This window comes from Mycteria americana, chromosome 3 (genome assembly GCF_035582795.1).
Source record: "Mycteria americana isolate JAX WOST 10 ecotype Jacksonville Zoo and Gardens chromosome 3, USCA_MyAme_1.0, whole genome shotgun sequence".
NCBI classification, from domain to species: Eukaryota; Metazoa; Chordata; class Aves; order Ciconiiformes; family Ciconiidae; genus Mycteria; species Mycteria americana.
The window spans coordinates 35155362-35182243 of record NC_134367.1 but is presented as its reverse complement, the minus strand read 5'-3'; the positions used below and the strand labels follow the sequence as shown (position 1 = coordinate 35182243).

The 26882-nt window shown below is 39.5% G+C and overlaps 1 protein-coding gene across 2 annotated transcripts in view; it reads right to left on the bottom strand.

Annotated features, from left to right (window-relative positions):
- KCNQ5 (potassium voltage-gated channel subfamily Q member 5) overlaps positions 1 to 26882 on the bottom strand; it is a 301419-nt gene that overhangs the window by 36300 nt on the left and 238237 nt on the right. The window contains exons 4-9 of one of the 2 annotated variants that reach the window (XM_075498199.1): positions 15519 to 15694; positions 14949 to 15074; positions 7142 to 7252; positions 5102 to 5197; positions 1986 to 2074; positions 197 to 223 (exon numbers count right to left, since the gene is read on the bottom strand). In XM_075498199.1, the coding sequence (XP_075354314.1) occupies positions 197 to 223; positions 1986 to 2074; positions 5102 to 5197; positions 7142 to 7252; positions 14949 to 15074; positions 15519 to 15694 (625 nt within the window). Of the gene's footprint in view, positions 1 to 196; positions 224 to 1755; positions 1851 to 1985; positions 2075 to 5101; positions 5198 to 7141; positions 7253 to 14948; positions 15075 to 15518; positions 15695 to 26882 lie in introns of both variants that reach the window. The other variant, XM_075498198.1, reaches the window with a different exon arrangement.

Below are 26882 nucleotides of genomic sequence, written 5' to 3'. Positions count from 1 at the left end.
TCCATACAAAAACTGGGACAAAGAAGCAAATTTCAGCAGCATTAGTCTATCGATATGAGTTTTAAAAAATGCAATTTGTGATTATTATCAGTTAACAGTTACAGTTCATTGAACCTACTGTACAGAACCTGAAACATCTAAAAGCCATTAAGAAGCAGCGATTTCACAGATAAAAGAAATAAAAGAAACTACAAACCTGCTAGAAGCTTCCCCTTGTTCTTTTCTTCAGGTCAGGGAGTGGGAGGGAAAAACATACTTGTTATGCAGATAGTAATCACATTACTTAGTTACAGATGATGTTAGATATATGATAAACGTAAATGGATATGTTAATTAGCGTACCATACACGTTACATTGCAACCACAAAAACATTCAAGCAAGACTCGTAACTACAATGCTTCTGAAAAAGAAACTTTTCAGTTGTTTTAACACATGCATAACATGCTTAGTACATACCACTGCAGACTGAGTTGGCAAAGCATTTAGGCAAAATGCATTGCTGACACATATCTAACAGAAAGCTGTAGGCTCTTATTAGATAAAGTTATCTCTGGTAAATAAAAAGGTTTAATTTTAGGATAGCACAGCAATACGCTTATTTAAAATAACAAATAGATGCACTTTTGAGGGACAGTGATATTTTAGAATATTTTAGGTGGGATACAGCTTCATTATTTATGTAATTTTATATGCATCCATTTATACGAATGTTGCCTTCAACCTGTTTGTATATGTCAAAAATCAATATTCCATGTAACTTTTAATCTAAAAGCTCCTTTTAGTTTGGAGCATTTTGGAATTACAGTTATGGTAATGGATTACTTATGGCTCTGTTCTTGTCAGCTCTTTGAAATTCAAAGATCAGCTTTGGGTACCCAGCCAAACCTCTTTTTGGCTGAGCTTTTTGGCACACGATTACCTTTTTACTGTCATGTGGATGTTCATCACCCAGCTTTGAGAGAAACCACTAATTCTCTTGCACTGTCTGCAATAACAACAGTTAGGATGCTTATCAGAGCTTTCCCATAAGGCTCTTAGCGCTATCCTTTTTGATCTTTATCGCGTATCCTTTACTTCCTGATTTGTGCCCCATATTGAATCAGTCAACTTACTACCTTCTGGTAAATCTTTTGCTGAATTATTGAAGGGTCTTGGGCTGCCAGTGCTCTGTGAATTCTCACCCAAACCAGGACATCAGGTATTTCCTGTCTGCCAAACTGTGACATCAGGTCTTTTTAGTTGTCTTCCACTAACTGTGTGTATAACTGAGAGTATAATTTGCCCTATGGAAATACTGAATATACCAGAAGTTATGATGAAAAGGAGCAAATTCCCCAAAAGGTGCATTCACCTGCAGAATACCACAAGGTCCTCTTCCCTCACAAAGACAGATCTGTAGCTACAGCCTTATATAGAAGCACAGGCATAAAAATACCATTAAATCAAGGAACAAGCTCTGCATTAAAGTTAATATTTTCCTCCTTAGAGATAATTTGGAAATGGGTGAAACATTAACCTTGATATATGAGTAGGGTTTTGGGAAAATGTTTCTAATGCCTGTGCTCAGATAAATGGCAACGATTTGTATTTATCCCACTGTCCTAGGCTCCTAGATAATATTGATATGATTTGTTAGTTGAAATTTTTAATGAGAGGACTTAGGAAGACAAAACAAGACGAAACAGACAAATAGTAATTCTCTATAAGCTTGAACAGACATCGAGAACAGCACCAGCTGCCATATTTGTACCTACTTTGTAGGGCTGCAGGTATGCAAGGCCTTCAAATGAGGCTTCCAGGTAGCAATGGAAACCGATTTCTCATCAGCCGCATAACTACGCCATACACACTACGTGCAGGATATATGGTAAAAAAGAAAAAACAAGGCAAGAGGGAGCAGGGGATGAAACAAAAAATTGAAAAGCAGATTAGTAACCAATACAAGTCATGGCTTTCTTTTATCATTCATAGCACTGATACATGCCTGAGGGGAGGAAGAATACTTTCATAATATCGCCAGGTGGCTGTCAGGTTTGTTCGGCTGGCGTCGGTAGAATAAAACCGCCAAGAAGCCTGGTATGGGGAAACAATAGAAAAGCACAAAGGAACCAAGAACATGAAGTGACAATGCCACCGCACTGGTTACGAAGAGAGGGGATTTTGCTCAGATTGGGATGTGCTCTATTAGGTTGATTAAGGAAATACCAGTAAAAATCTACCAAAACTTTTGTGAATCACAGTACACTTTACATGGTGAGGTAAGAGTTACTGGCTTCGTGGAAGCACCAGAAGATATTCAACATATAAAGGTGCTCAAAAAAGCATCACAGTGATTTATTTGTGACAAGTCCATAGGGGACACCCCTACAAACTTGCAGTCTGAGGTAAAGAAAGTGTCATAATACATTTTGTAAATGATAATGAAAACCAGACAAAAAGCATTTAGAAGAAAAGTGAAGTATTCTCTGTGGTTTGAAACACTGCTAAACGTTTAAAAACACAAAATAAATCATTTCAAAGGTGAGTGACCAAGGCATAGCATTGAAAATATATTCACCATTTGGATTTATAACTGCATGCAGACAGCAAGACAGATCCTCAGTTCTACAAAGTGGAACAGCTTCCCTGATGTCAGCATAACTATATTAATTTGTACTAGCTGAGTATCTGCGCTTCCTGTATATTGTCAACCATTAAATGTCATGCAGGTATTCCTGTACGGAGTCTAATACCCTATGTTTTCCTACTGCATATCTCCCAGAAATATACCTAGTCTTCATCTACAGATGGAGAACCTGTCACTTACTCTGTAAATTGTTCCACTGGTTGATCATTCTCATTGTCAAAAATATCTGCATTATTTTTGATTTGAAACTCTTTGGTTTTGGCTTGTAGCCAGAGATATTTGTTATGTTTCTGTCTGCTTCCAGGTTCCCGTCCTTCCTCTCTGGACTTTTATGTTCAAATAATATTCACACTGAATATTTCTTATAAGCTAAACATATTGAGAAAAGTATGTCCCTATGAAACATTCCAGTTTTCTATAGTGATACCTTAGCTGTCTTTAAGTCAGCTAAAGGCTCTATCAGACAGTATATCTATGGCAACAGAGGAGTTAGCACAGACTAATTCTACAGAGTAACTGATTAGAAAATAGACATTATCCTGATAAACTAGAGTACACTGAGTTCTATGGTAGTTCATTATCAATATCCACATCAGACAATTTAAAAAAGCCCAGGCACGGTTACAGTAGACAATGACATGAAGTTCAGACGCATCCTGCATTTATGAATAAGAAATTTTCTCCAGCCCTGGACTAATTTTTTCAAAGTTTTCATTGCTTTCTCCAGTTTTCCAGTCTCATTTACAAACTGTAGATGCTGAGTTGATGTGTAGCATGTTAGTACCAGCACCACCATACACAGTGATAATATCAGCCTTCTCCTACTTGTTACCCTTCTGGTTCTGCATCTAAGGACTGTAATAAACCATCTGGAGTAACATATTGGGAACTTGTATGAAGCTCTTGGCCCTTCTTCCTCACTCTTTCTCCTCTGTGTTTCTCATCCTTGGTCACATCCTGTCCAGAGTCACTACTATTAGGATATTGTCCTTTTGTAATACTCTGAATCATTGTTTCTAGATCAAGTTTTGTATTTGGTATATTAAGCTATTTGGATAAAGTCACCCACATCATCCTCGGGTTCATTCCCATGTGCCTGCCCTCATCTTTACTATTCTGCCAGGCCTTGTGCCATTGGCAAATATCTCCATCAGCAACGTTATATTAGTTTCCAGATCACTGAAAATGCTGAACATGAAAATGAACATGTAAATGCTGGACAACCTTCATCATTGGGATCCCACCACAAATGTCTTCCTTTCACAAGGTTTTTGCCCATTGAGAGTTACTTTCTGAAATCAGTCAGCTAGCTACTCTTAATCTATTTAGCATGCTGTTTTACTAGTATTTTGGTTGGACTGTCATACAATAATAAGAAGAGCTACATCCAAAACCTAAATCTATTGTGTGTTTCCTCTGACAGCCACACTTGGAAGAAGCAGATTAGAATATACGTGTTAGAAAATGTCCCAGACACTCATTAGATACAATAGATACAAAAGGAGTGGATTTATATTTATTAATTATTCTAATAAATATTACATCTCAAGTATTTAATATTCAATAATCATTGAACAGTAGTAATGGAAAACATTCATTAACTTTAAGAATGCTTCAAAGGCAGCCTGGCATCTATCCTGAACTTATCATGGAACTCTAGTATATTCATGCTCAGCTTCTTTATTTGGATTTATTATTTCAGAATTAAAAAAACAGTGTGATACACATAAAACACTTGGGATCCCAAGAAAATAAACTAGGGCGCTAGAACATTATTTCCCCCTTTTTTTTTTCAGTGTATCAAGTAGAGTAAAGCTTGGTGCAAAATCATTCTTTAGAGGATTTTCTCATTTTTAACTGGCACTGTAAGTTAAGGGAAAAAAACATGCAAAAGAGCTGTTTAACAAATATCATGCCACTTTTGCTTAAAAAAAATCTTTCTAGATCATGGATCTGCACCATCATGTCAATATTGGAGTTGAAACCACTTCAGACAATTTCAGACATTTTGGAATTGCTAGCACCTGCATTTCCAGCTTTTGAATTGACTAATAGTGAAAGCAATTCTCTGGGCAGGACACTTTTCATTTTCACCAAGTATATCACTCCTTGGAGCATTCTAAACCCTGTAGTAGATGAAAAGTAGCTTAATATAGGCAAGAGTGCTGTGCTGTCAGTTGGGTTGTCTAGGGATCAATTCTATTTTTCTAAGTAATTCGATAACTGTAGGCATGCAATTGGCATCCTTGACTTGGTTTCTTCAGCATGGGTAGAAGAACTGAAAAACTACGCATAGAAATGCTATATACACAATTATGGCAAAACACAGCAATCGCTGAACAAACTTATTTCATGAAACTAACCAATCTGTTAAACATTATTTCCACAAAACTTTCCAAATTGCAACAATAAAACTTGCTCCAATGTGTACTTTAAATGACCTACTGTTATCTTTTCACTGATTTCATATTTACCTGAATTAGACTGGCAGCTGGATTCCTTCTTTTCTCAAAGTGTTTTTGACGATGCTGCTCCTGCACTTTTAACGCAAATCCTGAGCCAAGGATGCCCTGCAATACAATATGCCATTTATCATTATGTAGGTACTTTTTTCAACAAATATACACAATCAACTACAAAGGTTTTGTGAAGATGTTACGCCATATGATTGCTTCTGGTAACACATTTATGACAGTATATGACACTATAAGGCTTAACAACGGTGCCTGCTTGTGGTGAGGCAGGAGACTCCATACTTAAGAGGTAACATCTGTGGTGCTACCAATGATCACTCATCCCAACCATTGCTTGGGTTTGTGCTATACTATGTTCCTGCAACTCTAAGGGCCACGGATATATATCTATATATAAAACATCAGGCAGGAACATTCAGGGGAATTTAAGCCAGGAATGACGAAATGACCAGCTGCCAGATATGCCAGATATATATGGACTTCAAAGTTCATATCTGCAGTGCTTATCATAACTTTTGATTTTAGAAAAGTTAGAAAATGTCTTGCTTAAGAGATTAAGACCATTTCTTCTCACTCTTTCCCATCTAAATAATCCCCATTGTTCATTCTATAGCCTATGAAAAAAGCTGACAGTGAAACGTCTCCCCTTTTGGCTTTTTTACCTTTGAATAAGTAAGGCAAATTTGAGTCCTGCTGACCAGACCCAAAGACTGAGAATGTTTCCCTCCTTGTCTTGCAAGGAGTGTAATATTTCTGCTGGACATGTCTGCATTATAAGGAAGAATATTTCCACTTGATTCTTAGTCAGGATAAAATAATATTAGAAATGCATAAGATTCCCACATATATCTTGTTTTACAGACAGATTAAACACAAAAGTGTTTGTGAGGAAAATGAGTATCTGTACATAGATACAACATGAGGAACAAAAGTTCTGGCATCTCTAGTATGTAAGGTTATTCATCTTTAACATGTTCATTGTAGTCCTGCTAACACTAACTTTCTTGTTAGTGGTGACTAGGTAACAAAGAGAATTAATTACAGTAGCTGCTATTAAATGTCAAAGATTCACAAACAGGTAATGTATTATAATTATAATGCATTATAATATGCCAGAGATACTGAAATACTCCCTGTACTTAGAATAAGAAATAAAAGCAGTACACTAGATGATTCAATGCTGTTGGCAAATACTAACTTTTAATCTTGGTTTGCCTATATGGTTGAAAACAAATCTATTATTATAACATACACCTTTTATAGTGATCTATAGATAATGAATCTGAGTATTAAAATATTGGTTTTCTGTATATGTTGCACAGAATGCAATACAGCAATATACAAATGCCACTTCTGATTTAATGCTTATTCAATACTAATTTAAAAAAGAAATGAAATTCACTCACAAAAATGAAGTTTTTTCTGAAGCTACACTATACTTTGGTCATTAGATGATTCCAATTTCCATTAAAAACTCTTGAACATTGATAAAAGCAACATAAATAAACTGTCATGTTTATTTACAATCATTCCCAAAAAATGATAGTTGCATTTTTACATTCAATGACATTAGCTTTTGGTTGATTTAATGCCTTCTACTACTCTCTGTTGGTAGCCTGAACATGGTCATACAAGACAACCTATTAGAAATATCTCACTTTTTTTTCCGATAGAATCTAATTCAGAAAAACATATCAGCTGATTTTTGTCAAAAACCTGAAAGAAAAGCAGTAATATATGAGCCACAATTCATAACAAAAGAAAGGAATTTCAACCTTACACAATAGTATGCTACCTAATTTAGGATTATTTCCCAGTTCCATCCTTGCCAAAGAAACTCCCCAAAACTCAAGCAATGGCAGCAACACCAAACCTTTCATTTGGATTTTGGACAGCAGTTCACCGGTGTTGTCACAGAGCAAAAAGCCTTAGCAGTTGTTCTTTATGTAGAGAGCTTCCTTCACCTTTGTTGTATCATAACAGCAGTAGGAGCTATGGAAGTTTCTATTACCTGTTTCCAAATTTTATAAGCATACTCACAGCAGGTAGTGCAAAGAAAGAAATGCCAAGTAGAGCAAATCCTGCAGAAAGCAACCTTCCAAGCCAAGTAAGAGGAGTTTTGTCTCCATAGCCAATGGTTGTCAATGTGATCTAAAAAGAAATGAATGAACGTGGTGGTTTACCAGAAGTCACTGAGAGATTAGTTGCAGATTATTTACATGGCATGAAACAGCATTTCCACTAAATAATTCAAGACACATGAAATATAAATAGTTGTTTCTAAAAGAAAAACATAAATAAATTAATATGAATACATTTTTCTATGAAAACTTAATACTGTTTATGACTGAATGAAACGGAGATTAATAAATGTGAGAAAAATACCTAAATAAGCAATAAATAAGTTTTAAAAATAATAAAACAGAAGGTATGGGATCTCAAAGTTGAGGCAAATGATGGGAAATTATGCGAATCAGGCAGAAAAAAGTGTTCTTTTCCATGGATGTAAAGGTGTTTCACCTGTTTTCACTAGAGAAATATAACTGTATCTATTTGCATGACTACACAAATATAAATTGCACAGGGATCATATTGAAAAAACATAGTAGCACTAAAAGGAAGCTGAAGTTCACACATGAGATAAAGTCAAAGGAACAGCAAGAAGCAGCTGCATTTTCTCCAAGCCACCATGTGAAGTGGATCATCTTCTGAAACACAAAAAACACTAAGCAAAAGCTGGAAGGAACTTTAAGAAGTTCCTGGTCCTTTCCCCTTCCTTATGACAGGCCCAGATATACCTACATCACTCCTGACATGAAGCTCCAAAGACTACTACACAGCAGCAGATGCAGAAGGACCTCAGGCTGTTGGACAACGTTAGCTCAGACCTCTGTGGGGAGAGGTCAAAGAGAAAGAGGAAGGCATCTGTAATCCCTTCATGTGGTGAGTACAATCAGAGGTTTAGCATACAGATGTTTCGAAAGCCGTGCTGCGGAGGCCAGCACCCCTGCTGTGTAGCACCAGCGCAGATGACGGCAGAGTTTGGTGCACGTGGGAGGGCTCTCCACGTGCAACTCATTGACTGCAGGCCACGTCGAAATGCAGCGCATATGCAAATGCTGCTGGGATAATGGTGCGTGGTTGTGGTTTACTGAGCGTATCTCCAAAGCAAAAGATTATGGCTTCATGTCTGTGTGTGGCTTAGGGTCTTCCCCAACCCAAGGAAATGTCCTCCAGGCTGCTCCTGGCTTCGGAAGCGTGCCAGTCCCAAATGTGGGATTGGCAGGAGAAAGTCACGTCTCTGTGCTTCCCTCTTGGGGAGTTTGGACCCACCCCGCTGCCTGGTGCGGGCAGAGGGAAGAGGTGTGGGCAGAGCGGAGGATTTCCAAAGGCCGTGTGGGAGGCTGCGGGGTGCATGCTCAGGCAACAGCACACGATGTTAAAGGACAAAGATAGACAACAGTAGGCTGAATACCAAGGACTCCGGGGCCTGTTATTAGCAGAGAACATGTGCACAGAGAATTATTTTACATCGTGTACCAAATGTGGGCAAGTCCAGGCTTAGCAAATACTCTGGCAGGAACGAATTCTTCAGGAAAATGCCTTCTAGAGACATTATTTTGCTTCCAGCTTTCTCAAAGTTCATTCCTAGGCAAGATGGCCAAAGGAATTCTATTTAATGCCGGGGTCACCACAAGACAAAGAAGGAAAGTCTTTTGGAAGTAATTAGATTTCAACTATTTAGGGCTCTGTAGATAGTAAACAGTGCTTTTAATTGCTCCCATTGTTGGGAACAAGCTGCGGGTGTAATTTACCCTGAGAAAGCCATAGTGACTAAAAGGGAGTGAGCTGAATTAAGGCCGCAGCTGAAATTTCAAGTGGTTATCAAGTCTCAAGTTCTATAATGCGAGCCTGGTTGCAGGCACACCACCTTGCATGCTTATCAGGTCTCACTCTTCTTCCTTGCTCCTCTTCACCTCCCTGCCCCATCCCCTCTTCCCAGCTTTTGCTGGACTCTTTGGAGAGCCAACGCAACCCAGGAAGGTGGAAAGAATTATCTATATTTCTGCGTGGTTTGTATCTGCTCTTTCGGTGAGTCGTGTTAGCTCATGGAGGTGCTTAACAAGCTCCAGAGCCTGCGTGGCTGAGATTGAGCGATAAAGAGGAAGGGAGATGGGAACGCAGCTCCCTCCTTTCTGGCAGAGGTGAGCTGATGCAACCACGTTCTTGGCCTGGCAGAGGGACTTGGTTTGGTTTCCTTTGTTTGCTGAGGAGGGTATTCCCAGCTCTTCTCATCAGAAGGCAAGTGCAGAACAGTTTGAGGCTATTAAGACCCCGACAGCAACAAAGCACTTGAACAAATGAATCCCTGAATAAAAATTCCTCAAAATTTGTTTCCAGGCCAGTCATCGCAAAGCAGTTTGAAGCTCTGGAACAAGCCTGGTTTCTTGGCTTCTGTCCAGCTCCCTATCTCTGCCAGACGCTGGAAAGTACAGAGATATCTCCTGCCTGGGCTGACAAGAAGGAAACAGAGCTAAGTGTCATCTGCATATTAATGATTTGGCCACCGAACTGTCTTCCGAAGAAGTCAAAGATAAACTTGAACCTTTGGTATCTGACATCTGGGAGTGATCCAAAACCAGGAGCAGTCACATAGACTGTATTTCTGGAATTTCTCCAAAGAAAATAAGAGGACCATATTAAAGCCTTTCCCCCCATTCTTTTAGGTCCTGAAGACTTGATGGTATCAGTATATGATTAAGAGTATCAGTGGCTTCTTGCTTACTTTGAGCTGTTTTATCTCAGGACAGTCTTTACATGGGCGATGGGTGTCAGCACTGTGCCCTATCATCTTACTCAACACTGAACAAATGGATTTGGTCTTTGTTTTATATTCCTCTCATCACACAACTAAGAAAATATTTTTCCAGACAACTTCAGGATTAAGTTCAGGAATAATCTTCAGTACCTTTGTTAGTGCTGCAAGCAAATGACTAAACCACTGGCCAGGCCCAGACTGGCATAATCCTGAGGTTAAATTAACTGAACAGGGTGTGGAAAACTACTGGATGTGAGACCATGACAACATGAGAAATTTCCAGACGTCACTGATAATAATGTAAAAAGCAGACAGAAGTTACAGCTAGCATTGTGAGGGAAGGCTGGATCCCATGGGTGGTTAAGGGAGAAGTGACCAAAGCTCAAAGGTGACTGGAGGAAATTATTTGGGAGCTTTTGGGGATTACAGTCTTTTCAAGGACATCAGCACCTAGGTGACTGCATTAGCAGTACCATACAAGGCCAAGAGTGACTAGGTAACAGAACTACAAAATCTGTAGCAAACCTGTGAAGGTAATTAGGGACAGGTTGTTTATTTGAGAGGAGACTTGGTCAGAGGAAGCAAAGGGGTGAAAAAGAGGATCAAGATGCAGTAAAAGAAATAACAAGGCGTGCAAGTCATGTCTTTCTGGGGATACCTGCTGAGCAGCCTGGTGTCTGGTCACCACAGCCTGAACCAGAACAATAAACCAAACCTTTATTTGTATAGGATTCATTTCACCCAATTTGAAAAATAAAATGCTTGGATGTTTAGCATGACCTGCTCACCGCAACATGCACAATGGAAATAGATTCCTCCAGCAGGTAACTCACCCTATCCTAAAATGTAGGACTTGGGCTTGCCTGAAAACAAATGTCTAGAGCCACCTGAGATACCCTAGGGCATCTGATTGGGGACCACCCGCAGGAGCGGCAGCAGACCCTGCAACAGATGTTCCATGGCGTTGCATGCCTATGTTCAAGCAACTGAATCACACTCCGACATGGCTAAATGGGCTAGCTGAGTCCTATCTTTCGTACCAGACGCAAAACACTCTATTTTGGTTGCTTCTATAAATGAGGTCTCTGGACAGACCAGCAAAGGCAGACAGTGTCACCTGGCTAGACTCAAAACTCACAACGATGATAGAACTGCTGTTATATCTCATTGCTGGAGCTAATAAATATGCTAATAATAAGTGAGGTAATATAATAATGAATGTGATTATATAACCTAGGTGCCTTCAATTAGATGAGATAGGGCCCAGGAGGCCCCCCCTACCCTAATATTTCTTTCTGATGTCATTTTATGTTCTGCTAGCAGTACTTACCTTTTGAATCTTTACCTGACATCAATTAACTGAAAAAATGTAGTTTTCTCATGCTATCATTACATTAAATGGGAAAAACGTCATCAATATTAACTCCTTTGAGCTAGTAATTGTGACACTATTATTCATCGTAAGACGTTTTGTTCCCCTACAGGTCACTGTGGAGTACCAGAGCCATTCTGTACCCAGCTGTAACTACTGGATACTACTAGAAAATAATGACTTATTAAGAGAAACCGTCAAAAGTGTAAGAGAGACAGGAATCTTAATTGCATTTACCTGCATTACATTTGCAGGTAAAACTAATTAATGTATGAACTAAATGCCGCTGTAAGCACACACAGTTCTAGCTGACACTAGCGGTTCTCAGAAAACCATGCATGATTTGGTTTTGAAATACTTAAGTTTTTGAATTGACCTTTTGTTCCCATATAGTTTAGTTATTTTGTTCTGTTAAAGGAATTTACCTTCTCTACCAAAGCAAATTCTGAACCTGAACTCTTCATATAACACACACTGTTGTGTGCTGCTGTGTTAGGCAGCACTGTGGGTGGGGACCCCAACCACAAGAATATCCACAATAGTAACATTAGCATGATGTTTAAACTGCAGGTTGCACAGTACAATGTGCAATTGCAAATACAGTGGAGTATTCATGTGTAAATTAGGATGCCATATCCTGCCTTTCATTTCAGTGTAAAACTATGGTCTTCAAAAACGGACTCAGTGAAATGACCATAGCAGGGTATGGCCTTCAAATAATCCGAATTAATGAATGGGTTAATTGCTTCATGCTGGGTCTGGTCCTGTAAGGGGGGGGGGGGCATAAGTGCCTCTAAAAGCTTGGAATTTAAGCTGACTGTTTGTGCCTGACTTCAGTGCAGTCTTTTCTTTCTTGTACCTCTGCCATCACAGAATTCAGTCTGGGATTTGGTAGATACTCTGTGGTTTAAGTTAGAACAACTTTTGCAAATAAACAAATCAATGAGACTAAGCATTGATTTCCCCTAGAAAGCCACACCATCTGACCTTTTCAAAATCTGCATGTGGGTTACTCTGGCAGTAAAAACAACGATGACTAAGAAGCACGTTATGCATTTCCCACATACTGTTTTACATATTATACAAAAAATACTATTATTAAAATGGCAGAGATAACAGGTAAGAGGGAACACTGATTTTCAGTAACTTTGTGCACTTAAGCACATTAAAAATTTAAATGTATTCATGTCACACTGGGGAAAGAAGAAAAGATATAGAAATATACAATATAGATTGTTTTCAGGTTTTTGATTATAATTTGTTGTTTTTCCTGCTGATGACAAGAAAAGATTCCTATTTTCTCAGTTGCACTACTTATCTGACCTATGAGTCATACATTTTCTCTTCATAGTGTACAAAATATTTTAAGCACCACTTATACAATGATTATTTCTTAGCAGGTTTTTCCTTAAAAAATAGCAGTCTGCAGGTAGTGGAGAAGCAAATTCTAAACCACAGATCTTGTTCCTGCTGCTAGAGCTGCTCAGGGAGAAGGATCTGGATCTGACATGAGCCTCAGTCGGATATCAGAGTTGAGGTCTGAGTTTGCTGGGACTTTTCCGTTCCTCATGCATATGTATCCCCTCACTATTGCCTGCTGGCAGGTGGCTACAATCCTCTGCTTAGTCCAAACTCCCTGCCTATGCAGTGCTAAGTCAAACACGGCTTTGCAGAGAGGTAGAGGGTGTTTCCTGGAGAATTGAGTGGCTGAAAATGCATATTCCCACGCCCGTGCACTGCCACATCCCACCTACGGCTTTGCAGAGCGGTAGAGGGTGTTTCCTGGAGAAGCGAGTGGCTGAAAACACATATTCTCACACCCGTGCACTGCCACATCCCACCTACATGACCTCAGGAGGGTCTCTTGCAGGACCATATCCCCACTGCCACCCCCAAAGGGGAAATGGTGTTTGCAGACTGCCGGAGCCAGGGTACCCGCCAGCGAGGACACCAGCATCCCAAGCCAGATGCTTCACAAATGTGTCAGTACGGGCAGGTCAGAAAGCTTTAAGCCAAATCTGGACTTTTGAAGAGAATCTGAGCTTTTGAAGAGAAATGAAACTTCTCTTGCATGGGCCAAATTCTACTCTCAGTTACAGATAGATAAACCACAAAATAAATTGCACTAGTGTGACTGAGGGCAAAAACTTCTCTCATGGCTTTAGCCAACATGAATTTTACATGTGTTTGGATTACAGGATAAAATCATGTATTTTATTAGAGAGCTGCATTGATGCTCTAAAGCAACAAGTTTCAGGAAAAATATTTCTGTATATTTGTAAATGCACAAGTAATTTGCATTTACTCTCAAGCTCCCAATTTTGTGCACCAATAACACAGAAATATAGTCTCTAGGGAAGACATGTAACAAATGATTAACCCTTACATGAACAAATTTCAAATACACAAACTAGTCCTACTAATAGGGTAAGACCTTGACCTTTGCTCAAAATGTAAACAAAATTGTTAAAAATATTTTTCACGGATGCAAAGCATTTCAGAAAAGGCTTTTGCACAGTCCATCGACGCATGCTTTGAATCTGCGGATACTACTGAGTTCAGATGAAGTCGTGTCAGCAAAAGGTCTGAGGTGAGAAAGCTTCATTTCTGCATCCCTCTGATGAGGAAAGGTGGCAGAGGCTGGTTCAGGTCTCGCACTTATTCCAGGAAAACTAATGAGTGCTCTAGGTTATGTCAGCTTTAATGATATTGCAGGCATCGTTTCACTACCCAGACACTGTCAGAGCTCATGGTGTTTGTTCTACTGCATGAGAAGGAAAAGAAAAGCAGTTTTATACTGCCTGGCAATAGCTCTGCCATAGGCTTTTTTTGGGCAGATTTCCTAAGCTGCCTAAGTAACTCCCACGCAGTGCAGGACTCTAGCTCACCATAGGGCACTTTTAAGCAAAAACCCATACCCATTATGCCATTAAAAAAAAAAAAATCAGACTTAGTTTTTCATTATTCATTTAAAGCCTAGTTCATTTAAACATGTAAGAATTCATATAATCCTCCTTTTTTCAGAAAAGTAGTCAGGCATGTACTTAGATCCCACAGATTTCAAGAAAGTAAAAACAATTGATTTGATAGTTAAGCGTGAGCTCAACTAAATCAGGGCTTTTACACCTGTAAAATAATTGGAGAACACTGCTGAACCAGAATGGGAATATTTATTCTTGCTTTTTGTGCTCAAGGTACAGAGGAAGGAGAAACAACATCATTCTAAGGGTGCTGATGACACTCTTCACCACAAAGCTGATGTAAGAATTTTTTCCCTTTTGTCTTTTCTGACACTTGTTCCTTTTCCTTCACTGCAGCTTACAGCCCTCTGATTTGGATCAAAGCAACTCTTTGTGGGACCATATTACAAACTATATTACTGAGAGGATCTGGGTTAAAAAATAAAATGCTTTCTTCTCTTGAAGGTTCAGTGGTCTGGTTTGCAGCAGAAACGCATAAACAGCTATTCTGCAGGATGGGCTGAAATGAACTATGGATGTGCAAATGAATAGCTGGAGGAGGGAGCTTCTCAGACCAGTTTTCTGCTGGTGAAAACAATTCACTGAAGAGCACGCTAAGTTAAAATCCACAGTAGGTGAAATTCAAAGCACTCTAGCATTCTGGTTAAACAGTGCATATTATTCTTCTGTACTTACTGTGCCCCACCAGAGAGCGTCTGCATATGTGGAGAATTGGTTATTTGCATCTTTTTCCACCAGATAAACCAGGAAAGATGAAAAGATGAGTACTAAAAATCCTATGTACCAGGCTGTAATTAATTCCTAGATAAAAGAAATCAGAGATCAATATCCATTTGAAAGACCAAACAGAATGGCATTTCAAGGAAGACAGAATGAAAAGATCTATATACTTTTTTGGCATTTGAGCAGTTAAAAGTCAAATGCTTCCCTAGAGATGCAAATTTTCTCTAAAACTGGACCGAATCTACTCCTATGGTTTGACGCTCCAGCAACTTCACCAATATATATCGAATCACAACAGCATATCAAGGACATTTTCAACATATTCTAAAAACTGTTAGCGTTTAACATGCATCTGCATAATGCCCTAATGTATCTGTGCTAATGCCCATTACAATTGATGTCACTTCAGAGAATTTTAGATATTCTGCTCAAAACTGATAAATGTTTGTTTCCTTGGCCTATTGTTGAATCACATCAAGTGAAGATATCAACCAGACAAAATCAGCATTTAGGATTACGTACCTTGCTATGTGCATAAACTACTGAACCTAATAATTTCCAAGTGCCTCCTCTTCGGTCCATGCGCACCATACGAAGGATCTGTAGGAAACGAAGACTTCTCAGTGCTGATGTTGCAAAAATGTTACCCTGAGTTTTTGCAGAAACAACTGCTATTGAAGCGATGAGAACAATGATGTCTGAAAGAAATATATTACAGAAAACATTAATGTCCAAGTACCAATAAATAACACATACAGGTACATGAGCTGAATGAGGGGACAAAAGAGAGACCCCTCCTGCAGTGGGTGGGAATCTGAAGCACTGAGATTCCTGTTTGAGGAAGGGATGTGAGGTCAGGGCTGGTGTCAAAAACTGCCTCGGAAGCCTCCAGGCTGAAAACTGAGGGTAGTAATTTTGAAAACGTATGGATAAGAGGAGCAGTGTTGAAGTAACCTCATGCAGGAGCTTTGAAGCCTGATATAGCAAACTGTACAAATCAGTAGATGCACTAGAACTTTGTCCCTTCATATCTTTTCCCATAGCAACTTTCCTATGAAAAGGCAAAAAAGAAAAAAAAGAGTTAAGAAAAAAATAGAGCAGCCCCAGTGGTGAGAGTCCAGTGGAACCAGACTTACAAGCACACATACTAATTTCCTATGAGTACAAACGCTGTGTGGTTGAGGCATGTAGTTTCTGGACAAAACTCCCCTGATGCAGCATTTTCTGGAAAGGAAGAAATACAGTGCTGGGTACTCAGAAGCATTCTTTTAGCTGGCAGCCTGGAAAGTTTGTTGAAGCCCAGCAAGTGTTAGGATTTATTTCTTCAGGTCACAGGTTCAAACTGTGAGAGTGAGTTTGTTCTGCATGAACTAATCAGCCAACTGCCCTTTGAGCCAGAACAGCATTTAAAGGGAGATGAGGAGAAGAGGTACGGTGATGGCACACAGAGGCTGTGAGAATGCATAATGTTCTTTTACGATGATTGGGGCAGACACACTGGTGTGCAGGGATTGGAAAAGGACAGAACAAGCGCTGTGTTACTTCATCCCCCCATCATTAATTTCCTGACCTTCTTTAAAAGCTTAAAGAGCCTTTGTAAGAAACACTTGGTTTAAATCTTAGGATTTTGTGGTGTTTGTATGTTTATATGCAAGGATAATCTAAACCCATGTTTGCCAATGAAGAACTTCCTGAAAGCAGGTTCTTGTTGACATGAGTCTTGCTTCTTTTGTGTTGGGTGTGAACACTCATCTTGTCCCAAGCCTAGCTCCTACAAGTCAAGAGTGACTCAGTAAGTGAAAAGGCCCTCCCACAGGCGAGTGGCGAGAGACGCCGGCTGTACCTACAAGCAGGGGACTGTTTCCTTAGCCTGCTCCAGTACAGTAGAAAATAGCCTGTGTTCATTCTGCTCAGCCACCAAAGTAGCTTGAGGTCCAAATACCCCTGCCTGCCAACATCCTGGGTTTCTCTGAACTCACCTATGGATGGCTTTGTCCCCTTATTACAATACTAAGTGTACAGACAACCTGTGGTTTAAGGAGTGTCCTGTTAAATAGTGGAAATCCTTGTCACAAGATACTAGAAGTTTACATGGGTTCAGAGCTAGCAGGGTGATGTCATGGGACAAAATTTAATCCCGGACTAATTAATACCAAGAGCCCACTTCTGGCTCAGGAAGTCTCCGAGTAGCAGGCTGTTGGAGGCTGAGAGACTCTTACGGAGAAATATCGCTGTATGTTTGCCCTGCTTGTGTAATCTTCCCTGACCGTTCACTGCTGACTAGTGTCACTGTTGGACGTAGTGTGTTAGGCTAGGCTGACCTTCTGCCTGTCTTATGCTACGACATTTTAAAATGCCTTTGGCTACTGCATAGGTGGATCTTAGGTGGCTACCATATAATTGGCTACCAAAAAAGCTGATTTGCTCCTAGGTGTAAATCCAACAAGTTCAGAGATCAGGAAGAGCCAGAAATGGATAAAGTATCCTAGGGCATCTCTGCACAGTACAAGTCTCAAGAGCACAGCAACCAGATGCAGCAGGTCTGGGTGAGAATTCAGAAATAGGATAACTGACCAGGAAGAGTTAAAGACATCACAAATTCTAATGGAGATCAGAAAAATAGATGGGGTGGGATTCAGGTCCATGTGAAGACATTTAAATTTAGGTGTGTACATGTGAAGCAGGTGTCTGAACTCTCCTTGCAACACAAGGAAATCCCGTTAACTGAGAGAGCTGCAGCTAATCCTCAGGAAGGCTCCTGCTGGCTGCTCAGCTGACTCGTGCTCTGGGCTTGGTACAAAAAAAGGCTTGATTCCGCTGCCAGAATTTATTTGTCCAGTGCCATTTGAGATGCCCTAAGGTATCTGAGACATCCCCTAGGTCCAGCAGCTATGGTCTCAGACCTGGGAAGGCTGTGCCCTTCAGGAGAAGTCACTGGAGAGCAGGGAATATCATGTAACAGGGGACACCTCTATGTACTCCACTGAACTAAGCCCTAGATCTCGACCGACTATACTGGAAGTCTAGACACGTAGCACACACGTACCCACCTACAAGCAAACTTCTATATTTAGGCGTGTTTGTCTGGATCTGAGGCTCACATAGAACGTACTAGAAAGCCTTGAGCAATACAGACTGTGTTGAAGAAAGAGTGTCCCTGGTTACTAACACGATGGCGAGGGGCAAGCTTGGCTTGTCCCACGCTGCTCTGGGCAGCGCAGCAGGGTAACAGCCATTTGTAATCAGTGGTGACTGGCTACCAGCAAATCAGATATCATTAAAAAAGCAGCGTGCACTCCTGCAAATCATTCTTGCAACTTAAAAAAGAGTAAGGTCACCCAAATATTATGAATTAAGCATTTGGTCCGGAAATTATTAAATTGCTTACTGAGGGTTTTGGTTACCCTTAACAACTCTCAATAGGACAGTTTTTTACAAAAGCCAGTGATTTGACCCGCCTTTATTCCTTCCCATTCCACGAGCTCTGATGGCTTTCCTTAGAACATGGAGTTTACTAGAGGTCTCCCACTGCAAAAAATTCAAATTAATTCAGTTTTGCCAGCACTGCACAGCATCTGCCCTGTGCTGCTGGGAACTTTCTGCCCCACTGAGGATCTCTGCTCCCTTCTGACTGCAAGAGATGAAGAAGCCAACAGCAGTGCAGCTCTCTTCCCTTTTTTAAAGTATTGATCCAAGGGAGTTATCTACTTGAGTATACCCTTCTAGGGTAGGATGGGGAGAGGCAAAGGGAAGAGAGGCTCAGGAAACAGGGGAGCAGAAAACGCACTGGCACGTGTTTAAAAAATAGTTGGAGGAGGGAAGAGAGCCTTCCCAGTCTGCTGGCATTTTTTTTACACCTTGCTCTCTCATCTTCTTCACCTCTTCACAATACACCCCCCCCCAAACCACCCCCCCCCAACTCCTCAGGCTGGGAATAGGGAAGGAAAGAGTGTGTGCATGGCCCAGGGCAGCCCCCCCTGGCTGTGTTTCCCTCAGAGGCAGGGAAGGCAGGCAGGCACATTTTTTCAGTGTAACTTGCCAGGAACAGGTGTAAGATAAATCAAAACAAACCCCTCGTGGAATGAAATCAGAGTCCAAAAAAAAGTTTGCATCAGTTGAAAGTCACTTCTGAATACGTTAAACTTGCTTGGTTTTCTTATCTAAGCATACCTATACTGGGAAAATTAAAAGTTAAGTACTTTATGATTTTCTCCTTGCCACATTTTTATCCAACATACCTCAGGTGCCACTTGCCCTGTTGTAACTATGCGAGCAAAATCTTTTTCTGAACTTCCTTTCATATTCCACTTGAATTTAGCTAAAATCTTCACAGTATTTCTGCAGTTCAAGAAGGCTTTAACAAACAACTATCAATATTTTCCTCTTCTATCAATATTTTCCTCTTCTATCAATGTTTTTCCTTCTTGTCTTTTAGTGGCAAGACTGGGAAATCAAGAAGAAAAAAACAAACCCAGAAAGTGGATTATGGGTGAAACCCAAGTTTACTGAAGTAAATAGCAACATTTTGATTAATTTAACTGGGACTAAGGTTTCACTCCATATCTTGCTGTAAAGCAACAGGAAAGTTTAGAATGTGAGAGTGAGTAATGGGCAGTATAATTCCAAACTTCTCTGTAATAACTTATTAGAAGACAAAAGTTTCTGAGGCACTTTTACTTCTTTGATTTTTTTCAAAGCTAATATCTTGTGTACGATCTTTCAAAATGTTAAGCATCTCCTCAGCTATCAGACTGATTTTATACACTCTTTAGAAATATCTCTCATGTTCCTATCCTTGCAGATAGCGTCCTTCTTGGTTAACTCCAGTCTGAGATTTCAGATCTTCTCAGCAGCTTTTGCAACATTTGCTTTTGAAAACTTCACTTCAAATTAAATTTCAAACAATGAATTCTTCCATTTCACCTAGTACCACTCAAGAAACCCCTGAGATTACATGAAAATTTTGTTCATGGTAACTTAGCATAGGCTTTTTTAGCTGATAGCCGCTGTGTTAGCAACTGGGCCCCGCCTGAAAAATGGAAAAAAATGAACCCAGAATTCATGTGTGTTATAGATTACCCTTGTATATTGTTCAATCTCACTAAAACAGTGACATGTAAGTAAAGACAAGTAACTGAAGCCCAGTACTGCAACAACCTGAAACTCAAGAATAGTTTCAGCTAGCTCATGAGAGATGTGCCAGCCCGAGTTACCCACTTCACAGAGGAAGGCCAACGTTGGGCTGCTGTACCCTGCTCAAGCTCGGTGAGAAACTCTGGGTCTCTTGGAAGAGCGGTTAGCCTTTCTAAGCTACAAGCACTTCCAACGGCAACTCTGTGACTGAGACATTCATAATGATAAAAAGGGAGGCATCACAGATCATTATAATGGATTGTTTTATTTGTAATGACTTTTTCAATGTAACATTCCTACCATGAACTTTTTGAATGTTGTGAGATCTTACAGTATTGAATACTGAATTGAATACTGAATACTGGGTATCATGCTAATGGGCCCAGTTAAAGAACTTAATTGGAATAGGTAAAAGGGTGAACACAGAAGCTTTACTTGGATATAGCAAAATATCCCGAAGCCTTGATGTGCCATCAGGGCAATCTCTAATATTACAATGCGAATACTAAATGCAATTCATGATCAACTCTTGCCTGATCAAAGCTCATGCACATGCTCAAACTAATACACAAACCTGCATTATCTTTCTCTCTTTCATATTCTTCAAAGTCTTATGTATAAGAAGATGTTAGTGAGAGCTTTTCCTGTTGCCTGCATTTAATGCCGATATGTTGGAATGTCCTTTCCTTCTAAACAGAAATGGCACTTTGAGCCAATACAGGTTGAATGAATCTTGTGATATTTTTTCTCTGATTTTGTCAGAATAGAAAATGAACAATATTTAATCATTTTAGGATCATCATCATATCATCAAAATAGCGTTTTCTATAAATTCACAGAAAATGCTCCCAGTTTACACATCCTTGTTACGAATATGCAGGAAACTGCAATGGCTGTCAGTTACTGGGTCTGCTCTGGCTACAGAACAGTACAGAGAGGCAACGAGCTAGGACAACAGTAGAACACATCTGCCCCCAAAACTACAGGAATAAGCAGAAAATCTCAAGAATGTGGTTTATCTAGCTTGCAGCTGTACTAACTCACAAAGGAAATTAACTGGCAACAGTATGACCAAATTTAGGCTACCCTTAGGCTGTCCTTCTAAGGTCTAATTTTGGGCTGGAGTAATTATCTACGACCCAGAGAAAAGACACAGCTTGTAGTGGTCATTTCTCGTGAATAGTTCTCAGGACAGTTCATTATCCTAAATTTCAAAGTTATTCCTGAAAAAACCAGCACTCTGATTCCGTGGTGTTATAGAGCCACTGGGCTCCATAATTGACTAAGAGCACCAAGAGTGCTTTGACATCGGCTCCGTCTGGTTACAGCGGCACAGGGTATGCATGCATATTGCAGCACAGCGAGCAATTATTCTCACTTGCTAAGGAGTTTACAGAAGTTTTAATCCAGATTTACAACAACTACTTAGAAATAATTAACAACTTTCTATTCTGAGTCACAAGAAAGTGTGAGTGGTGGAAGGGAGGGAATAACCAGCATTTTAGTTTTTCTAATATCTCTTCGTATATCGGTCCTTCCAGTAGCTTCATCGTGTTTATTGCTGTTCTCAGAACTCCCTTCAATTTATCTACAATAATCTCCACAGCCAGCTGGCCAGGGCCAGAGGGTATCATCAATGTAGAAATGTTCTTTGAATTTTAATCAGACACTACAGCACAAAGTTAACACAACACACATTCCAGAGCACTGTATTTGAGCACATCACACTATAGAAACATGATAACAAAAATATATTCAATAGACTCTAGCCTAAACTGATATAAATGAGCAGTTTAAAGCAGTTTAAGGTATAGCCTGATAACCAACACTTGACATAAAGCCATACAACAGTACGTGAAAATAAGGTTACTCTTTTTCAGATCCCTAAAAGAAAAAGTCTGTTTATACAAACTTGTCTATAGGAACAGTAGCCTTTTTGCACAGCCTAGTAACATCTTTGGCATTCGTGTATTTTATGCTCCTGTGGGTTAGCAAAAAAAAAAAAAAAAAAAAGAAGACATTCATAGAGTTTAAGGCTTCTGAATACCCTAATAGAGGGGTATTCAGAGAGGGAAATAATTGTATCATTATTCCTTGAGCACTTGTTGAGAAAGGTCATAGAATGGAAAAGGTCGTTTCATCATAACTGGCTGCAAAAATGCTTTTAGCTTCAAACAAGGAATTAACCACTTCCCTCCACCGGTTCAACAGGGCAAAGAATAAACATTATGATTAGAGCATGCTGCAACAGTTAATTTGAAAAGAGGCAAATTGTAATGTTTTTACCAGGTGCAGTTCCTTTGCTCTGCAAATAGTCCCCTTGCTATGAAATCGGTGGGATATTTCACATAGTTATGGCAGCAAAATTTGGTCTAATATGGGCTGAACTTCCAGTGACCTTGCATAAGTGTTTACTCCAGAAACCAAGAATTTTCAGTATTTTTATCTTTAAAATGTCTAGAATCTTAACTTTTTTTTTTTTTTAAGTATTAAACCTGTAATTACATCTCTGAATAGAGAGATGATCAACATTACCATATTTAGAAAGATGATGGATGTTATCATATTTTGTAAATTTTCCCATTGGATGAAGCAGAACTAGCTATTGATAAAGTACAATTCAGTATGTGCAAGATTGTAAAAATCTGCAACCTGGATTTTTAGAGACTACTCTGGAGACATACGGTCTTTTGAGGTCACCTGAATTCACCCTCTGAAATACGATACGCTCGAGCATTATTCCCCACCTATTAAAAAAGCCGTTTAACGTCAGCCATTGAATTATATCACCTGAACATCTCTAGCGTAATTTGGGAGAGGCAGGAAGCTGAGTTCTGCACCTCCCACAAAAAGCTGAGTAGATTTACAGCAATAAGGCCTCAATTTTACAGAGAAAAAAAAGCCTAAACAACATCAACAACAAAAAACCCCAAGCAATATGAGATAATCTGAGTTTTGCATATGCTAAAAATAATGGTGGTCAGGATCTTGAGTCTTGGCAAAATTTGCTTTCAGCTATGTCTGAATATAGCTTTTCTTTCTGGTCAGGGATCGGATCTCTCTGCTCAGATACCAGACAGGTTATGATTAATCGTCACCTACTAGTAAAAGTAATTGGCAGGATATCTTCAGGAAATTCTTGGGATGGATGACGCTGTTTGATTTTTGCAGATGTTGTTGTCACTCCAGCCAAAAGGTCTTTGCGTTTTCAAGTATATAACACTCTCTGGATGGAAACCATCTTAATTGTCATTACAGGCAAAACAAGTTGGTGATTTCGCTTCCTTTTGTAATCTTTTTTCAAGATGCAAAACAACTTGTTATTTTTAGAAGTAGGAAAGTGAAATAGTTTTGCGCATCAAGATAATTCGCAGAGATAAACACAGATGAGTGTGAAAATTGACTTTTATTGCTGTTGAAAAACAGGAAGATAGGGATGTATGGCAGTGGCACATAGAAGAGAAAGAAGTTATAAAAAAATGTGTAATACTGCTTAGGCACTGAAGTGGAATTTAAAAAAAAAATCCAGAGGTTACAACTTCCACTCTATTGATTTCTTTTTCTTCTAACAATGGAAAATGGCTACATTAGTCACTGGCTTCAGTTCTAAGGATTCCACTAAAACGGATCTGTGTACAGAAACTTAGATTTTTCCTACTCATAAGCTGAGCAATACTCCAGTGAAGAGATCAAAAGAGATGAACCATCTTGAACCCTTCTCTCCATCCCTATTTTTCACTTGCAATGTATTGGAAAGTAGCAAAATATTTTAATATGAAATGAAAGTAACTGCCTGGAAGTACAGATATCTTTCTAGGATACATGTTCATTTTACATAGCCAAAGTGGGTCTATTTAGAAAAGCAGCTCACCAACATGTAAAGCTATCTTTTCTGGCAAGAAGAAAATGGTAGGAATTAAAATTATTTAAGATAAATTAAATTAAAATTTAAAACATGTATATAAAATAATACATAGTATTATTTACATGATATATAAAACCTATATAATATGTAATAATATATAGTATAAAATATGTATATATTTTATATTATAAAAGCACCACTGTGTGGTGCTTAGTTGCCAGCTGGAGTTAAACTATGACACCATATAATATAAAATAGGTCACGTTTCATGTATTTTCAGTGCCATGGGAAATAAACTCTGCATTAAACAACAAGTGTGCTTTAGGAGGTTAGCTCAAAGGTTTTATAACTGCAGACACTGTGAGGATTAGCTACAGCACCGTGTCCTGATGCCGAAACTCCAGATTCGATGCGAGCCCCCAGAGTCCAGCGCTGGGGACGAGGTCAGTTCTGCAAAGCAGCTGTGTGCCAATGGGGCCGTACCCCATGGCATGTCACTGGCGAGCCTGTCCATGCAAGGGCAGACTACGTCGAGCCCCAGCGCAGGCTCAAGCCGTGCAGGACCTCACCCTGGCACCTGGAGGTGTCACTGCACCCCGGCGCCGGTCTCAGCCCAGCACGTACCTGAGCCGGCACGAGAACGTCCGCTCGGCTGAGGTTGGCAGTAGCTGAAGAAATGTGATACGGTGGCAGCTCAGCTTACTCCGCCGTGGCACATTGAACAGGATGAATAAGCGTGCAAATCCCTGCCACCGACTCCCAGCACGCACACACACAGACACTGCAAAGCAAAGTGGTCCAGGGGAACATAAACAAAACCTGTCACCTAAAACTGAAGTCACACACCCTTCTGCTAAACATTTGTTTTTAAGCTGGGCCCATGCTTAGCGTATTTCTTCAGCCTATCCTAATGAAAAACGATTAGCTTAAAATTTCTTGCGTCAACCACAGCAAGGAGCTATATAGTCTTTCTAAGTCAAGGAGGAGAGCTATCCCATTTCCTCTATCTATGAATACTCCAAGCAGCACCAGTAAATCGCTTTCTTCACAGGCAGCCTAGTATGCCTTTGCTACACCCTGCGTAAAGCTCTTTACCGTACAATGCAATCATATGTTGACCCCAAACAAAATAAAACAAAACTGGAAACAAGTCAAAGGCACTTGTTAGTAAAACTAACCAAATACAAGAAATTAGGACTCAGTAAGTCAATTTTTGAAACAGAAAAACAAGGAATATTTTCAAAAATTCAATATTGGACATTTTTTAGATGTGAAAACTAAATATTGCCTTATGAAATTCCAGAATGAGGAAGATGGGTCAGATTTTTATTCTGTCACTTTTTAATTGAAGTTTATAATGAGACACTAATTTCATACCCAAAAATGGATCAACTGATGTTACTCATTAATATGCCAATGTACTAAAAGTATACGTACACTGTTCCTGTGTAAAAGAAGTACACTTTCAGGCCATGATGAACAAATATATCAAAATAATGTCATTTCACTTTTTTGTTGTAGATAACTAAAATATTTCTCTGAGGGCTGAACATCTCAATAGCTCAACAAATAGGGAATTTTAAATTGTAGGAACTACAATTTTTTTTCCATTTTTTATTCAGTTACCATTTTTTATTCAGTCCGGATAAGGATAACAACATTAATGGAACATTTCACCTGTCTTTGTACTGTTAGCAATTAAAGTTCATGGCCCTGTTGAGTACACACTCTTTCTATGGGCTGAATAAGTCCTCAGCAAACATCTTTATATTATTAACAGCTGGCTCAATAAATCTTAAAAATCTAAGGGCCTCCTGCAAGCTAAGATTAAGTTCAATTGCAAGCCTTTCATGGATTTATACTTTATTAGCCTTTTCCAATAATTGATCTTTAACATTATTAATATGGCCCTGCCAGAAGGAATAAAGCACTATTTATTCAGTAGGAGTTTTATTTGGCTTTAAGACAGGCTGACAGAAACACATTTAAAACCGTATCTTTGACCCAGTGTTCACCAACCCAATTTGTGTTCAACCAAAGAAACAAACCACGAGTAACACACGCAGATCCTTTCCATAAATCTTCACTTATTCTGCCCAGTAAGTGTTTTGTGCCTTAGAAGCCCTGGGAAAACAAGGTTTGCTGGTCACTTTACCACATCCGAGGCTTTTTCCTGGATGATAGTAGACCTTAGTGAAAAAGGCTATTGTTGTGGAGAGAAAAAAACCTGAAGATTTCTGGAGAGAAAGGCAGCAGGATGGATAGTCAGACACACACACACCTGATGAATAAAGAGGCTCATTAGATCAGACTGTAAGAAAACCACAAAGTTATCAGCAAGAAAAAAACAAAATAACTACAGGCATGGCAAGACTTGTGTATGGAGAAAGGGCTGAATAATTTAGGAGTGGTTAGTCAGAAGACAAATATGAGATGGCAGATAGAGGTATGCAAACTAGTGGAAGCTAAGAAGGTCTGTTGGATGCCTTCTATTTACCCTTCCTTATAAAAGTGAGATCAAAAGACAATTTAAATCTGATAAAAAGAAATACAACATGCAATTAACTTGTAAAATTCATTGCCATGGGATATAAAGGAATAACCAGGGAAAATTAAAGACAAGATTGCATGTTTCTCCCTGAATTGCTGGAATTAGATTTTTCAGGGGATCCAAATTCCCATATGAGTCAGTCACTGATTACCCAATGTCCGAACAAAAATACAGTGTGATTGGCTATTTGGGCTACAGGTACTAACACTTTTTTTAGAGGTATCTGGCACTAGTCAGCGTGTGGAAAGACACCAAACAGGGCTCCTATGTGATCCAGCCCAGCAGGGGAAGCAGTGCTATCTCTGTGCTGGGTCCTTGTAAACTCACAGGTAGGAAT